Genomic DNA, 18755 nt, shown 5'->3' on the forward strand with positions numbered 1-18755 from the left:
AACATATACATATCAGGTCTAATAAGCATGACGGAAAATCAAGTTTGTTGTAACAAATAGTTCTGATTGGCTCTCTTGGAAGGGATTCGTAATTAGGATAATTCAACTCCCTAATCGTTTTCTCTCAAATGTAAGCAATAACCACTATACTTTCTTCTCAACATACCTCTCGTGGCGTGCAGGTCGCAGAGGAGACACACAGCAGGTCAAGGTCAAGTCACCAGGTCAAGAGAAAGATCACTGGTTGAACTTTAGTGACTTTAGTAAATAGTGTTATTGTCTGTCAAAGAAATATTCCTTAATGCTGTCATTGTCTTCCCCACCGTTTACCACCACGTAAGAATAACACAGGACTTGCGTGGCAAATTGCCGACATTGAAAAAGAAACTCTAATACAGGTTCACACTGATGAAATACATTTCAAAGAACAAACACTGTATTGAAACACATTTTTAAGAAATAACGCGAAAACGTTTCTGTGCCGAAAGCAGCACTTTATTCAATAGAACAAAACTGTTGTGACAAGTCTCGCAATATCCCATTATGCAAGTTATAAAATATTTTTTAGACAAGATCTATTTTTTTTACTCAACAATTTCTATTTAAATATATAATATTTTTTATTGGATATATTTTTGTCCATTTAAATAATTTCTCTCTTATAAAATGTTTTAGAACACAATTATTCTTTAGGTAGATAGTTCATATATTTTGTTAGTGGATAAATATATATTTGGACATTTAAATATATTTTATTTTATTATATGTTTAATAAAATTATGATTTCTTACATTTTTTCATTGGACAAATATAGTTTTAAGTCAACATATTTATTTTACATAGAAAAGAAAAAAAGCATAAAAAATAAATTTTATTAATCGTATGTGCCACTAAATAATTAATTATCAACTGTATTCCTAGTTATTCCTATATTTTAGAGTCACATATTTCTGACAATACGGGGAGAACTACTTGTTAAACAAACCAATGTTAAATAATGTGCACTACCCGTCCGTACATTTTCCATGATTTTCCATGAAAACTTCCGGAATTTTCATGGAAATTGCCAACTCTGGGTAATTCGGACTAGTTTTCCGGAGTTGTTCAAAGAAATCTGAAAAAAGTCGCGAATTTTCATGTATTTTCTCCATGAATTTCCAGAGCTATTTTCATGAAACTTTTCCATAGTTTTCCATGAAAATGTTCCAGAGTTTTCAAAGCAATTCTGGAAATTGTTCTGCTAAAATGACATACTACTCCGGAAAAAATGTTCCAGAGTTACTCTGGAAAATGTTCCGGAGTTACTCTGGAAAATGTTCCGGAGTTACTCTGGAAAATGTTCCAGAGCCGCTCTGGAAAACATTCGCAGTTAAAAATAGGATCTGGAGTAAGATGCCAAATTTAGCCTTGAAATAATTCTGGAATTACTATGGAATTCACTCTGGAACATTTTGGGATTACTGAAATGATGGTTGCATACTAAAATCAAATGACCTTTTAATTTGCATTTGTGTTTTTATTAGCAAGTCCAAAAAGGCACTCTAGTTGTCAAGAATTCAAACACTTATAGTAATTTGCACATTTCACAATTATTTCTAAGTCAGAGTGTTTTATTCAAACAAATGTAATTTTACATCCATCTAGTACACATGTATATATCCTTCACTTCACGTGATGCAACATCTTCTTGACATGTGGTGTGACCTCTCCTATGGATACTGAAAATATAAATCAATTGTATATAAATACATGTACTTGTGTTATATGCACAGTGTCAATATAATTAGTAATGTTTAAACAAGATTGATACGAAACATGAAAGGATGAAAAAAATTTAGATGGAAAACATTCAAGTAAATGATTTTTGCAGAATATCAGCTCAGAGTTATTAAGTAAACACCATGCTTTGATGAAAATAATTTATTTTTGGACAAAATTAACATTATGATAAACTTGTGTTAATTATTTCCCTTCTTTTCCTATATCTATGTAATGATAACTTTATGTAATGGCAGTTTAAATTACTCAATGATCTTCACAAGTTCTTAATTACCACTGAAAGTTTAAGATGTGTTCATTTGAGTCAGTATAGAGATGTGTTCAGTGGAGTCAGTATAGCATTAACAATAATACAGGCATAAAACATGAAGAACAACATTTTGTTCAGTGTTTGGAAAATAGCATATGAAAACATGTTACTTCGACTTTTTTCAACAAAACAAACTAAATTATTACCAGGATAGTTCTGTAAACATTCTGTATTCAACAGTACATGTATTCATTTTCCCTCATCTGATATCCTTTCAGTTGAAACATCTCATGTGACTCCAAGACTTGAAAGTTTGCAACCTTATATGTTGAAAAAATAAACATATGTACATGAGTAACAAGAAATTACAATTAAGGCATATTATGAATTTTATTAAATGTGAATTTGGAAATTCATTGCTTGATATGGAATCTGTTTCAATCACCAATATTTTGAATGGAAAATTATAATCTCTGATTTAAAATTTCCCGCCATTATTTAAAAATGAAAAAGATTTTCTTAACTATTAATATTGAAAAGTTACATGTATGTAGAAATACAATCACTGAAACAGTGTATACTTGCAAAGAAAGTTTGAAAAAACTAAAATAATAAGTGTTAAAAAATAAAAATACATTTGTACTTACTGTTAGAAATGGTTATATACATGTAGTTCCCTCCATTTTAACTGAATCATGAAATTCACATGTTTAAAAGTAGAAAACTTTTGTAAATTTGTCCAGTTTAAACATATTTGATCTAATTTCCAATGCTCAAACATAATATTTCAAGTTATATCTTTTAAGCAGTTAGGCACTAATAAACATTATCTTTCAATGCTTCTGTTCAAATTACCCGCCTGTAAGGAGTGTTCTGACCTGTGATTTGTTCTGCAAGGGTATTAAGTTACTTAGGAGCTACAGTGTAATATAGTATGTTGTAAACCTGTTTTACCTCTTTCTATTCTCTTATATCAGATAGGTGAGTTTAACTTTGGTAGTTATGAAACCAGTGGGTTCCACTTGAGGGGTCATAAATATTTACATTGTGGCTGATGCTGATTTGAATGTTCCAGAAATTATTCACTATACATAAGTTACCTCTACACAGGATGAATTTATAAATTATATATACTTCAATAGGGATACATAATGAATTTATCATCAATAAATAAAGAAACATAAGTGCTTAACAATTACATTTGCTCTTAAATTTAACTTGTTTCTCTTTAATTGTGTATTTATTTCTTCTAACTTAGGGTAATATATAATAATGAACCACTCAGATCAGGCTTGATATGAGATACCTTGAAAATAATGAGAGTTAAATGAAAAAATACCTTAATGCATTTTCAATGCCAAAGTGTGGCAATGGGGTTGCATGTGTTTTTTGTGTTTTTATATCTTTGTGTTTTTTTTTTTGTTTTTTTTTTTTTGTTTTTTTTTTTTTTTTTTTTTGCACAAAAAAAAGAAACAGTTAAGCTCTTGAGGGGCTTATTACGGTTTCATTTTGTTTAAATATAAGTGTTTATTTTGCTAACTGCTACTTTTAATTACATTGGGTACACATGTAATAATAATGGCCAATCTCAATGCTAAGTAATTAGATTCATTTGTTCTTGCTGTTTTTATATATCTGGTCAACAATTTATAATTGTGTCAATGTCATATTTTAAATTGTTTTTATTTTTATTATGTCTTAAAACCAGAAAACTTATATTAAAAAGATTATTTATGCCTTCTTAGGGAAAAATATTAAAGTTTAATGTCTTAAGTGAAGTATACGTAAATGCAGAAATCAAATTAAAATTTCCTAAGCCCAAAACTTTCTAAAAAATGACTGTTTTCCAGAGTAAAACTCCTTGAAAATTGTGTAAGTGTTAACTTTCCAGAGTTTCCAGAAGTGTTTCATGGTTATTTCTTTGATGAAAAAGTCAAGTTCCAGAGTTCTCCATGAAATTTGTTCCAGAGTACTCTGTAAATACTGTGGAAAAAACCTTGTTTCCATGAAAATTCATGGAAATTCATGGAAAATCGGTTATTTTCCAGAGTTTTTCCAGCAAGACTGTAGAAAATCTACAGACGGGCTCTTTATCATTCCTTACCATGCGCAAATTATTTGCGATTTATGATCTAGACGGACAAGTCGTTAATAGTGTGGTTGTTTCTAATTACGTTGATTTGTTCAGAGTTGTGGTGATTATAATCACAGAATCATCTACATACTGAAATAACTTCTTGAAAGTTTTTTCTTTGTACATTTTCAGCGGTTACTACTTCGTCATAGCTCCAAACGTGATAAGATTTGAACAAGATGAGACAGTTGTTGTCAGTGTATTTGGAGAAACAGATGCATCTGTCAAGGTAACGTCTTATGATTTCTTTTTTGTCTCTCTTACTTGATCCTTTTTTTTTATGTTCGATAAATATTCAGTATCATACACATCAAAGGAAAAGAAATTAATTGTCTTTATTTTGATATTTTACACAATGGTTATGATATTCTTTAAGATATTAAACATAGAAACATAGAAATGTTATCTAAATCTTATTATGTTATCTTTAAATATTATTTGAAATATTCATAAGCAGTGTAATTTAAAATGATAACATGTTCTAAAATAAACAACAGCTAAGTTATACAGTTTACTTAACAGTAGTATATAGTGTAGGGTGCTCTACAGCTTTTAGATATGAGCTGCAAATACTAAACAGCGTTCGCTGTTAAGAGTTTACACACATATCCAGTTGATAATGTTGGTAAAATGTTCTTATCTTTATTAACATACAGCTTTGGATGGAGCACGAGGGCAAACAATTTTCAATAAGAAATGTCGTAGTTAAGGACCAAGGCAAGTTATGATTAATCTTTTATTAATGTATGTTCTTAAGATTTTTACGAATGTTGTGTGAACCTAAATGTTTGTAGCCGGTACTTTTAATCAATTTTGTAAATTAACATACTAGATAATCTATCTTTCTCTCATTGTGTTTCGTCTGTCTTTTTATCTTTTTTTCTAATGAGATGGTAGGATAAGCTGTGTTCATTGTATATAATTTAAGACCTGTATTGGCTACGTATTGATGTACGGTAAAGTTAATTGCCTTTCTCTGTTTTCTTTTCTTTCTAATCACTACTGGGTTCGTATCAAATTATACCTGTGAACTGTCAAGGTTTCAAGATTCCGAAATGAGGATAAATTGTTCCTTTCGGGTACTCTATTGTACCAGCTTGTGTTGTATGGTATCTGATTATGGGCACACAGGAGGGGTCATTTTCTATGTGACATTTATTGTTTCTGCGAGACTTGATCATACCATAGTTGTTTATTCGAATTCGAATGTTTGGCTAAGTAACTGACAAGAGTAAGCATGAATTTGAGAATCGAAATAATTGTTGTCATTTTCTCATCAAATTATAGAAACTCCAACTTACTTGACTGTGAAAGTCCAAGAAACTGATATATTTGACAGTGTGGTTGACAAAAAGCCGAGGAAAGTCAAATTATGTTCGGAATGGAAAGGAACGAAACAATCAAGGGAAATAATCCTCAGCTATCATTCAGGTTACCTGATCGTACAGACGGACAAACCGATATATACACCTCGACAAAGAGGTATATCTATTTTATCTTTATTATTCTAATAGAGGTGTTCAATTTGTTTTCTTATTACTATGGTTATCATTCATCTTTACAATGTTTACATCGATAGTGTTTTTGACATATCTAATGCTAGATATAAAATTTATTTAAATGTTCAACGCATTCTTTAAACTTGCCAAAACAAAAACAAAACACTTTATAATGAAAATCTATCAAAATTCAGAATGCTGATCATTTAAAAGTTAATAGCTAATATAACGAAAATTAAAAAGACTATATAGCCGTAAATTTTGCATACAGTTTGAAAAGGAAATTAAATTTAATGGTATTGGATGGATTTTTTTATTCATTTTCTTTATTTATTTCTTTTAATTAAAAAGAAAAGATGAAAGATATTAACGTTCGTATTTACTCGAATAACGAAATTTGTGTTATAGAAATCGGTTGCATTATTGGAAAATAATGTTCAGTTACACTATTTAAATATCAAAGACATTGTTAAATTTCTGTAAAAAATCGGTAACGGCAAACACTTTTGAAACACAACAAATCACACAACACGATATATATTTAAATGTATAAACAAAAATATTTACACATAATTTTAGGTGACATATAGGTCAACAAAGTAAGGTAGGGATATCCTACGTCGTCAGTGAAAAGTGTGGCAATCGCGTAATAGGAAAAAGATTTTTTAACACACTTTTCTTCTCATAAAAGAACATCTTAAAACCCCTTTTTACCGTGATTGTAATATTCAAATCAAATTCTATTGAAAAAACAAACAGCCTTATTAGAAAATGAAGTTTTTTCTTGCTTTTTTTCAGTTAAAATAAGAACTTTAGCACTTGATGAATCATTTAAAGCTGTCGATGGTTGGGAAGTAGGCATGGATATTATCGTAAGTAAACTTTTCTGTTTTTAATAATAAAATCTAAAACATACACTCAGCAAATATTTGTAAAGAACAGGGCATCGATAAATTAATGTTTTTTGAAAACGGTTTTCTATATGTAAATACAACGGTTGTCCAAGTTAAAGGAGTTTTAATTCATAGTTTCCATTTTTCAATTATCGTCACACCTACGATGTATATAAATTATATATAAACATGCACTTCTCTTCTGTTATTGAGAGGCTTAGTTTAAAGGCGAATAGTTTGCAGACAACAATGCAACGTTTTACGCGACATGCGCTATATCCCAGCAGGTTTGGTTCGTGAAGTATACCTTTCTTGCATTATTATACTTGAAGTACTTGATTGACCTCAATAAGTGTTGCAGTTGTAGCACCATGCTTTTGTTTAAGCTTTTAGTTATTATGCTTTTGTTTAAGCTTTTAGTTATTAACTGATTTTATGTGAGAATTTAAATCTCATTTGTTGTTTTTTATGTTATTATTTATATGGCAGGCTTTGGTTGTAGAATAAGATGTGCGACTTTAGTATGATAACCCTATGATAGCTTTCACACTGACAGGACTCTATTGGTAGCTCAGTTTTTACATTTGATAGTAATATTCCTAAAATTGGAATTTAACTGTTCAAAATTCAAAGGAGGGCAAGCATATTACACCAGTTTGAGCGAAACATGGACAAATGTTAATAAACAATGGATATAAACATTTTTTTTAAGTTTACAGTAGTATTCAATTGGTTGTTATCATACTTTTTCATTCGTGAAGATAACACACCGGAACTGGTATTTCATCCATTGCATTAAATAAATGATAATGAGATTTCCAACACTTAACTTTTCACCTATTTTGAAATCACTATCGAGAATTAGAATAATTTTGTCACTATAGCGCTATTAGGTTTATCTCTTCTCATCTTCGGTCCAATGAAAGAAAATTTATGTTTCCTTTCCTTTTAATTATTAATCGTTTAATGATACTATTTGTAACGAAAGCCATTTTTTATCATAACAATTGATAATGATAATGATGATGATGTATTGACGTATTCAGTATATCTAAGGATGAGATGGATTATTGTTTGTACCTCGACATGATTTGTTGATTTGTATATTTCTTGGTCAGTTTAAACTTTACTTGTAAAGAAATGTTATAAGTTTTAAAGAAAATGTAATACAATTAGGAACTCCTGTATATGCGTTGATTATAACCATGAAAAGTGTTGAAAATTGAAGATCATCTGCTAAAACTTGCTAACAATTTATAACTTATGTATATGTGTTTTAAGGAGAGTATGTGAACAATATGTAAGGGACATGTTTGTGTGTATGCTAGTATTTTATTGTAAAAATGGATCTTGATGCGAAAACGTGGTTAAAAGAACGCTAAGGAGAAATTGCAATATCAAAAATACATCTTAAACTATGAATTTCGGAAAATTCAAAGATTTTTTATCTTCTTTAATATCATGAATGGTGGTCACTGGGATAAGTAAAGGCACTGACATTGCCACCGCATGCTGGTGTTAACCCTTCCTAGTTTATGGTTCGAGATCTTAGCCCATTCCTCTATAAGAGCCTCCTGAAATAAGGCTGGTTTGTCACTGTTTCCTGTAGAATATCAAAAGCATATTTAATGGGATTTCGGTCAGATAATCTTGCTGTACAATCCATTTAGACAATTGTAGACTGTTCAATATGCGGTCCATGTGTGCACGGGCATAATCATAATACCAAGAGTACCTGAATATAGTCGTACATAGACATCCAACATGTTATTGACTAATCTATGTCTTAGACGTCAGTTTATGACCTTTTTAAATTGTGTGTAGATCCGTTTTCCAATGAGCGCTTATTCCCACCCATATCTTGACTGAACCATCGCCAACACGATCATTCTCTGCAACACAAAATAGTGTAAAGCGTTCATTATGCTAGTAAAATGGTGCATGCCGTCCACCACATAACGTTGTTGCGTTATAGAATCGGTGGTCCCATGCGATGGACATGGCTTCAGTGGGTAGAGTTCTTGCCCTCCGGTATGCAAATCCTATACATTCCAGTTGTAAGTTGTCGATTCGACATTTTTGAGACACGCTAATGATATTCGCAACCATCCTCCTTTTCATCTCATCCTAACTTCGATATCTTCAAGCTTGACTTTATTGCTTAGTAGATATAAGGTCGAACACTTAAATAAACAGCGCATGTTACTTGTGTTACCATTTCAGAGTCCTTCAAACTTAACGATGGGAAGAAAGTTGATGAAGCATAGTACTACAGGATTCTTTCAAAATGACTTCATCTTACCGCCTTACCCTGAGATAGGAGTTTGGACTGCAAGATCTTTTTATAATGGACGGGTAAAAAGTTCAATTTTAAATAGACAATGGTTTTATCTTTCCTGCATAATGAACGTTTTATCATAAATGTATGCATATATTCAATAACTTGTCAATAGGAAAGCTAGTTTGTAAACGTATAAAAGTAAAGTCTATACTAGTTAATATAAGCTTTATAAACTTCAATAACTTTTTATTTATTACAGTAACCTTTTTAAACGACAATCACAATTATCTGTGACTGTTATTCGGCCAAGTGAGTATGGTTTAATCTTTTGGGCCCGTTGAATGCCATACGTAACTCTGATAAAGATATTGTCCTATGTGTTTGTTTGTGTCATTTGAAGTCTAGTGATGCAAACATTTTACGATGGTTGTTAATCCTCTTTAAGGTATTATTCCATACCACGATTAACAGAGATCAATGTCATTTGTGTCTCACTATCAATTAGCATTTTCTAACACAATATACCATAAACTTTAATATATACTGTATTTGCCAGATATATACATCCTTTTTCAGTTTGAAACTGAGTCGCGTGCCCTCTTTGAAGTTCGCGAATATGGTAAATAGATGTTTTTTGTTATTGTTTATCTTTTTTTCACTACATGTAAAACAATTATATTTTTAAAACACGTACATGTATTTGATGCCAAAAATATGTAATACTTGAGGGATTGTAGCAATAAAACTATGTTTATGCAATAACGTATCTTCTTCTCCGTTTTTCTCCCTTTTATTGATTTTTTGAGGCGTCCGAGTCCAAGCGGTTAAATGACGTTGGCTTCAAATCGCATGCACTTCAACGCTTGTTCGATCAATAAATGATCAAAGCAGGTATTTGATATGGTATTGTATTTTACAATTATTGACCTGATTGCAGTTCGTAACAGTTGACGTTGATGTTGACACAAGACATATTACTGTCACTGTAAAAGTGAAGTAAGAAAACAAAATTGATTTTAATCTATTTTCTCCTTTTCGTGTTAATCTTTAATAATAACCTTTTTCATTATTTCTTTGACCTTATTGCAGATCCTCTAACGTTCGAAGTGACAGTTGACATTGACGTTGATTTTCTTCTTCCAGACACAAGATATATTACTGTCATTGTAAAAGCGAAGTAAGAAAACAAAATTAATTTTAAATCTTTATTCTCCTTTTCGTGTTAATCTTTAATAACAAGCTTTTTCATAATTTCTTTGAGACATGTTCGACTCAAACGCATGCTTGAGTCTGAGATAATTCATATATTATTGACACCTTATATCTTACTCCGGCAGAAAAAGTTGAAAGTGACACTGCATCTTGAAACCCAACCTAAATTAGATATTTGAAACATGCATTCATTTTTTAAAGATATGTATACGGCAAGCCGGTTGAAGGAAATGCAAGACTTATGTTGAAATTGAAAGACGATGATAAAGATAGTGACTACATCTTAGAAACTGCGAGAAAACAGGTAAGCTGATTTGCGTTCTATAGAGTCGATTTTTCAACATTTCATTTCATATACATAAAATTCTCATATAGTTAATAAATGACCATCGTTGAACTCGATCGCCATCATTATATTGCTCTTTGTGTGCGTAAATGAAAATACGGTCTTCTTTTAGCCTTAAGAAAGGCTAGGCATCTTAATTGGAACACGGATCCACAAGCCGATTAAACAATACATAAAAAATATTTCTTTCATTTACAAGAAATAGAATTAAGACGAAAGTATCCTATTTTTCGAAGCACAGATTAGATAATGAGATATAAAAGCTATTTAATGAATAATTCTTTATCATTTTTTAAACGCAAAAATGTGAAATTTTGTCTACATATTAGAGGTCCATTGGCAGGTGTGTTTTTCTTGTTCAAGAACCACTGACTGTCATTTTTTCCAAATTAAATAAAAATATTCACCTTAAGTTATCTCGAAAGATTAAACCCTGGTGCATCTGTTTTGTATTACCAGGAAACCCATGTATGTGTATTGAATTGTTATATGACAAAAGTTTAGTTGGTGTTCAACATAAAAAAGAAATATTACAAGTGTACGTTAATTCATTTTTCTTTTGAATTATTTCTGTGGTGCATTAAACGGTACTAAACTGCATTAGATATGTCAATTCTATTGTCGCTCGATTAAACCTATTGTCTGAGGATCGTCTTTTTAATTTTCCTCTCAAGGTTTCAAAGGGAGTTTGTTGTTTAAGATTTTTACGTACGAGGAAATATCCCATTTTTTTAAAGAAAATACTTAAACATACACAATACGTTTCATGAATAGTAACTTTCACGCGATCTTTCTTACCAATTATATTAGCTAGTCTAGAAACACAAGTTAGCTTTTGAGAGTCCATAGCGAATTTGACAAAACTTAAACCCTTTTGGAAACAATATGCACCTTTGCTAACCCACTCCTGATTTAGTCTTTTTTATTATTTCCGTGTTTCGAAGCTTTGCAAGTTTTACCGTTACCCTTAATATGTGCTCAGATTTTCATAGCTTAAAATAATCGCGTATCTCTGTAACAGTAAATTGTTATGAATTCCTAAAGTCATTCTCCTTTTTTATTTACAGTTTGAAAACAACAGGCACAAAGAAAGTGTGACAGAATTCAATATCAATGTTGATCAAATACTGAACTCTTCGTTACTAAGCAATAAATCTTTCCCCACCGGAAAACGCCTAGAAGTGATTGCAATGGTTTATGAAAGTGCAACAGGGAACGAGGAGACTCGAAGTAACGAAGAAACAATCTTCAGAATGAATCCATATATTTTCGAGTTCACTAAATCAAAACAGTTCTTCCGGCCAGAGTTGGAATATAACTTAAAGGTTTTTTTTAAATTAAAGCTACAAAGATATACTAAAAGGTTTAAATTGTGTTTGTACTTTTGCTGCATTTATAAAGTTCTGACTTTATGGTTCTGTTAAACAATTTGACATATTCAGACGCCATTCACCGATTATTAAACAATTTAGAAATTAAATCAGAAACGAAAAAAAATTTTTTTTATATACTTCGCTAATGTACAATGCCTACCATTTCATCTAATTATTTACGTTCTTCTTCACTGTCGTTTTAAACTTGTGCTATTCAAAATTCTCTATATGACTGTTATATAAGAAGTCAATATGATTTACCAACAATATAGATTGATCTTTAAAAAAAACGACTTTAAAATGAGTGTTTTTAAGTGATATTTACTTTATTAACATCAGTGTTTTTTTACTAAAGGTTCAAGCTCTATATGTAAATGGGAAACCTGCTTCTAACCAAGATTTTGTGTTAAGAATGAACGAAGATGGGACTTTTAAAGAAGAACGAAATGTTACAACAAACGACGAAGGGCTAGCAATATGTATATTTCAGACGTCTAGCGGAAAACAGACAATTTCATTCACGGTTAGTTTCAGTAGAGGTATTGATAGTCAATCAATCAAACTTTATTGAGTTATTAGGCCACCGGCCCATACACATATAAAGATTTATAATACAAAATATACATTTGTGGATGCTACAAATCAGACATGGTTAAGACATAATAGAAATATATAAAACAAAATGTCAACAATTATCATAGAAATAGAATTGGTACTAATTATCTAATCATAGACAAAAATAATCGTGTTCTTTAAGCGCTACATTTATCAAAGAAAAGTATAAATTACTAATTATCTAAACATAGACAAAAATTGATCAAGTTCTCTAAACGCTAGATATAGAAAATTTGCTAATTTCTTAATTGTATCAATATCTTGAGTTGACATCAGATTATAATATTTTATGTATGAAGGATATTCCAGAAATAATCACTGATGTAAGTATGTCTTATATTAGAGTAAAGTGGACAAATAAGTACAAAATGGTACTCATTTTCTTGTACACATTCACAAAATGGGCAATATCTATAATCACGTTCAATACAACTATATCTCCCAGTTTCTATCGATAAACAATGAGATGAAGATCGAAAATTTGCTAAAACACTTCTAAATTTTTTAATATCCAGACAATAAACATATTTTGCAGGTAAATAATCTTTTTTAAAATGAATATAATCCATCAATTTCACATTTAATGAACATTTTGACATCCAATTTTGAACAAATTGGTCTTTTAATCTATTGACATATATTGATAAAAATAAAATTGGCTGATCCACACATTGCATTTCCCAAATATATCCAAAACTGTTTTGATACAAGTTAGTTCTAAGTACAGTTACCCAATTTTTATGTCCAATATTATCAAAATATCTTAACATATTATAACACATTTTAACATATCTAGAAGGATGCATATTAATAATACGTATCCAATATTTCACAATGCGTTTATAAACCAGTATATACATAGGGTAACGACCCAAATCCCCTAAAACTGAATCATTGCAAGCTGTTCTCTTTACATAAAGAAAACGTTTACATGCATATTTATGAATATCTTCAGTGCATGATATGTTACCTGTTCCCCATATTTCGCAGCCATACAATAATACTGGACTAACTTTAACATCAAATATTTTGAAAAATGTTTGATAGGGTATACATCCTAAATTATTTAACGAGCTAACAATATGATTAAATACTTTCTTAGCTTTAATCGCCTTGTCCTCTGCCATTTTGTATAAACATAGGCGATTAGTAAAATACAAACCAACATATGAAAACCCATTAACTATATCAACATTTATGTTATCATAAACCCAAGATTCTCTAGCAGCTATTCTACCGCCTCGTTTGAAAATAATTATTTTCGTTTTTTTCAATATTTACATATATCTTAATTTCATTACAAAATTCATAAAGTTAATTCAATTGTTTTTGCAGACCAACTACTGTGTCTGATATCAAAGCTACATCGTCTGCAAAAAGAAGCATAAATATTTCAGTTATATCAGGGAATAATTGTATCCCTCTAACATTATTACGACTAAAAAATGTGTGAAGCTCATCTATAAATAGACAGAACAAAACAGGGCTTAAGGCACATCCTTGTCTTAGGCCTAGAGGGCATCTAAAAATATCAGTGAGACCATCTTGTGTTTTAACACAAGCCTTTACAGAACGATACACTGAAATAATTGATCGATAAAGATTACCCTAAATATTATTTTGACGAAGAATAGAAAACAAAATATCATGGTTAACAGAATCAAAAGCTTTCTGAAAGTCAATAAAAGCAACATATATAGGTTTCCTTTTCTGATTCAAGTACTTATTTATAATTGAGGATAAAATGAAAGCATTGTCAATTGTTGAGTATCCAGACCTAAATCCTGCCTGTTATTCTGTTAAAAGTTCAAATGCTTCAACATAAAATGTAACACGTTTAGTAATAATGAATAAATAAATTTTACTTATAATATCTATCAAGGCAATACCTCTGTAGTTGCTGGGACAGTGTATTGATCCCTTTTTGTATACAGGAATAATAATAGACCTAGACCATTTTTCTGGAAATTCTCCTGTTTTAAATAACCTATTAAAAGTTTCAACAAAAAAGGAAGCAATGCGTTTATTCCATATCTAAAATGTTCAGGAATTAATATTCCACCTGTTGCCTTATTAACATTTAAGTTTTGAACAGCATATAATATTTCATCAGTAGTTATTTCAGAATTAAATAAAGAATACTCAACATCACTGATATTATTTACAGACTGGTCATTTGAGTCATGAACCTGTGAACTTGCACTTGAAGCTGCAAACAAAGTACTAAAATGATCATACCACTCAATTAAAGAAATGTTTGGTACTGTTTTACTTTGGCCACTACAACGGCTGAGATTTCTCCAGAACATTTTAGCATCATTAACTGAGTGATCAAGTTGTTTTAAACATTTTGTATTATACAGAAAACGTTTTGTTTTACACATATTTTTATAAATAGATTTTAAGTCTAAATAGTTATTTAAATTACTATTTGTACGATTATTCTGAAAACTTCTAAGGGCTTTACGTGAATTTAATTTCGCCTTTAAACAGTCTCTATCAAACCATATTTTATTAGAAATATTTTTACGGAAGGTTAAGACGTTTTTAAAAGGTATGTTACTTTCTAGTACAGCATTCTCAAAAGTTTCAAGTATAATGTTGATATCCTGTGTATAATCAGCAATACTGTTCTCAAATTCTTCAAAAGTACCGTTTATAATATCTTTAGATAACATATCAAGAAATTTGGTATGATTATTTGAATTTATATAGGTCTTATCTTTAATCACTGAAGAGTTATTGCCCTTTTTTATATTGCACAATCTTTATTAATATTTGGACAAGAAAATGGGAACTTTCAGAAGTTTCAACCACTTGTGTGTTTATAATGCTATCAAAAAGAGTTCTTGAGAATATAAAATAATCGATAACACTATTTCCATTTCTATTAGCAAAAGTACATTTAGAAGACAATGAGGTATAAAAAAGTATTTTCTGTTCAATCAGTCAAACAATGTAAAAAGGGAGATTTTCTGCATTTTCGATAATTTCCATTTAGGAGTTATCAAAGGAATTAGGTTTTTATCTAATTTTGTCATTAAGGCCTAATTATATTGCATTAGTTCTTCCTAGATTCTTTGAAGAGAAAAAAGAGAAAAACAGAATCACTCAAGTCTTTAAAAAATCTTGTATTAATATTCAGTTGTGACTTTAATTGAATGCATTTTGTAAAAGCAATTTCGGAATACATTATCGTGTATCATACTAACAGGGTAAAATATTATAAACTAAACGGGGTAAAACGATTTGTCAGTTTACAGTTTTGCAGTTATAAATATGAAATAATTTATTTTAAACAGGTGTCATCTCTCGACATGATGTATGAAAGTGATATATTTGAGGTGACTGCATACTCTGGAAAGAATCAAATCCAAATTGAGCGGTTGGACACGGTAATATTTTCTTTAACATAAAACATAACTGTGTCAGAAGCATCAGAACATGTGTCTGAAACTGTAATACTTGTGCCTGATACATTAATACTTGTGATTCATTTCAGCAAAAATGTGTTACCTTACAACTTGTGTCTGTTCCATTACAACGTGTGTATGAATCATAACAGCGTGTGTGTGTGTCATAATACATCTTTCGTTTGTTACAATACAGCAGTACAACTTGTGTTTGATTTATAGCTTGTGTGTGCTATAATTAGCTTTTGTCTATTACAATACATATTGCGTCTGTAACAAGCAACTTTACAGATCAACTTGTGGATGCTTCTTTCAAGAACGATTGAGGCAAACATATTAACATAGTAGTATGATGGGGTAATAAGGATGTTGAAAAACTCTTGGAGGCCCCCAAATTGTAGCATGTTCGAATCCCAAATTACTCAGAAAATGATTATAGGCTAAACCTTTTTTTATGGAAGTGTTTTCATCATTACTCATAAAGAGAAAAAACTATTCTTCGCCGTATGATAAGAAATACAGAACAGGCTTTAGAGTTCTCAATTATTCTATTCATGCCATGACAAGGGAATTTTTTAAATGCTCCCTCCATGCTTTCCACGACCGAATCTATTGGTCTACCTCTTTATCTTCTTAATTGGTCAATACCAACAATTAAAACATTTACACATATTCGAGAAATATTGTGTAAATTCTGCCAGGGATCCATTTGGAGGCAACTGTTTTTTTTTTAGGAAACCTGACGATTCATACCATTTAGGGTAACAGACTGAACGCAAGTGTTGCATTGCTCTGAAAATAACGTGGTAACTTACGCCACTTTTCATAGAATTGCACGTAAGTGTCGCATAGAAGGTTTGTGACAATATAACTACCGTATGAACACATGTGCGTATGTATTTAAACATTTTTAAGCTTAGGGGTGTTTCCCCTTGACAGTACCGTATATGAACAGGCTCAATCAAACCGAGCCTGCAATTTTTTTTTTATTTTGTTGTTTTGGAATTTCTAAAAGGATTCATTTATTCTCTACTTTACATAATTATATTCTAAGTAACTTATTCCGCTACATTGTTTAACTGCTAGTTACCAACGACTATAAAGGAAAGTTGTGTTAACAATACTGCCTGTAAAATTGAGCAAGCTTTGTGGAGAAATAACTGCCGCGTAAACTCTAAGTATAAATACAAGTTTTGACGAATGTACAAGTATCACTTTGCTTTTTTCTACCCAGGAGAAGAACATGATACGAGCCTTTACAAACACTAAAAGGCATTCTTCAACTGGAATGCTTATTGTGGTATGTTGAATTTTACAAAACTTCTTTTAAGTACACATATTGTATAAGAATGTACGTCGTTTTGATGTAACAGGTTACTTAATTTCATTTGAAATTTACGATATTTTTATTGCGAGGTAAACGTCGCACCAACACTTTATAGGCCATATTGCGACATGTGCCTTTTTGTGAATTATTTCAAGCACAAACGGACAGGTGCCTGAGAAGAGCTACCGAAAGCAGGCTTGTTAAGTTGATATATATCAATGGTTATTCTGATAACGCTGATTTTACAATAATAATAAATGAGTATAATTCTGCTGTTGTTCGTGCCTTAATTAATGATTCAGGTATTGTTAATGGCGAACTTCATGATGTGCCTTGACAACTACGCAGATGCAGATGCTGCTGCTGCTGCTGCAGCTGCTGCTGATGATGATGATATTTTAAATGATGAAAAATGATAAAAATTATATGTCTTGATGTTGTTGTTTTTGATAATGATGTTGTTGTTGTTGATGATGATGATGATGACGATTGTGGTAATGACGACCACGACGATAATGATGATGATGGTGAATATTACGGATGTAATTGTTATTATCATCCTCCTCATCATCATTATTATTTTCTTTTAATTTTTTATCATTTTTATTATTGTTTTTAATAATAACTTTTTGATGATTATTTAGATGTTGGTTGATATTGATGTTGTTGATGATAGTGATGATGATGATGGTGATAATGTTTATTAACTGATGTTGATATTACAGGGTGTTTCACGTGGTAAAGTAGTTTATACAAAATATAAAGAAGAATCAAATGTGGCTAATCAAGAGATTAAGGAGGATCTACCAGAACTTGTCTCACCTGATGCAAGACTTCTTGTCTTCTATGTTGATCATACTACACATGAGCTTGTCGCTGACTCTATTAAGTTTGAGGTTGAAAAGAAATGCCGCGGTAAAGGTGTAAGTAAATTGAAATCAAGGCACAATATATAAAATTTTCAAACGAATTGGAAGTTCAAAAATGAATTAAAGACATTAGATATGAAAAGGAATAGCAAATCTGTCAACATATTAGATTAATTTATAATAATGTTAGTATATAATAATGTAAAACATGTGTTACAACTAAAAATGATTGAATTTCGGATTTGTTTTCATTCTTGATATGATGACAATTATTAGAATGTGTTTATCGGTTTATAATCACGGTTTATTCTAATATTTGAATAATTGTATTACTTTGCAGTTGTGTAACTCAAATTATTAAGTTTTTCTTTGTGAAAACTTTTAGCTAAAGTAATGACACTTTTGAAACTATAATGTTAAAATACATGCACCTTATTATAAGAATATGCTGCTATATACATGTTTATATTGCAAAAAATATGTAAGGTTATTATTGTCAATAATATGCAAAAGAAGAGATAATTAACAAAAATCTGACATGTTTCCATTCAGTCCTCGACATGCTGACATGTATATAATTATGCATGCTGACAAATGTATTACTTATTTTGTTCTCAGGTACGTATTGCAAAATGTATAGCTTGCTTTATTTTCTTTTAAAATATGTATGGCAAATGCATAGTTTGTTTTATTTTGATCCTTGCTATGTATGGCCAAAAACCTATCTTCTGTGTAATATCTATAATCTGATGTGTCTGTACAGT

At 30.6% G+C, this 18755-nt stretch overlaps 1 protein-coding gene across 1 annotated transcript in view; it reads left to right on the plus strand.

The window, feature by feature from the left end:
* Positions 1-18755, plus strand: part of LOC132727737 (complement C4-A-like) — an 89637-nt gene that overhangs the window by 1682 nt on the left and 69200 nt on the right. Inside the window, 13 exon segments of the mRNA XM_060713305.1 lie at positions 4296-4392; positions 4820-4880; positions 5451-5645; positions 6461-6534; positions 8779-8910; positions 9413-9455; positions 9926-10013; positions 10250-10352; positions 11462-11719; positions 12123-12290; positions 15685-15777; positions 17030-17095; positions 17848-18045. Coding sequence (XP_060569288.1) covers positions 4296-4392; positions 4820-4880; positions 5451-5645; positions 6461-6534; positions 8779-8910; positions 9413-9455; positions 9926-10013; positions 10250-10352; positions 11462-11719; positions 12123-12290; positions 15685-15777; positions 17030-17095; positions 17848-18045 — 1576 coding nt within the window.

This window comes from Ruditapes philippinarum, unplaced genomic scaffold (genome assembly GCF_026571515.1).
Source record: "Ruditapes philippinarum isolate M1 unplaced genomic scaffold, ASM2657151v2 ctg2483_1_1_1_1, whole genome shotgun sequence".
Lineage (NCBI taxonomy): Eukaryota > Metazoa > Mollusca > Bivalvia > Venerida > Veneridae > Ruditapes > Ruditapes philippinarum.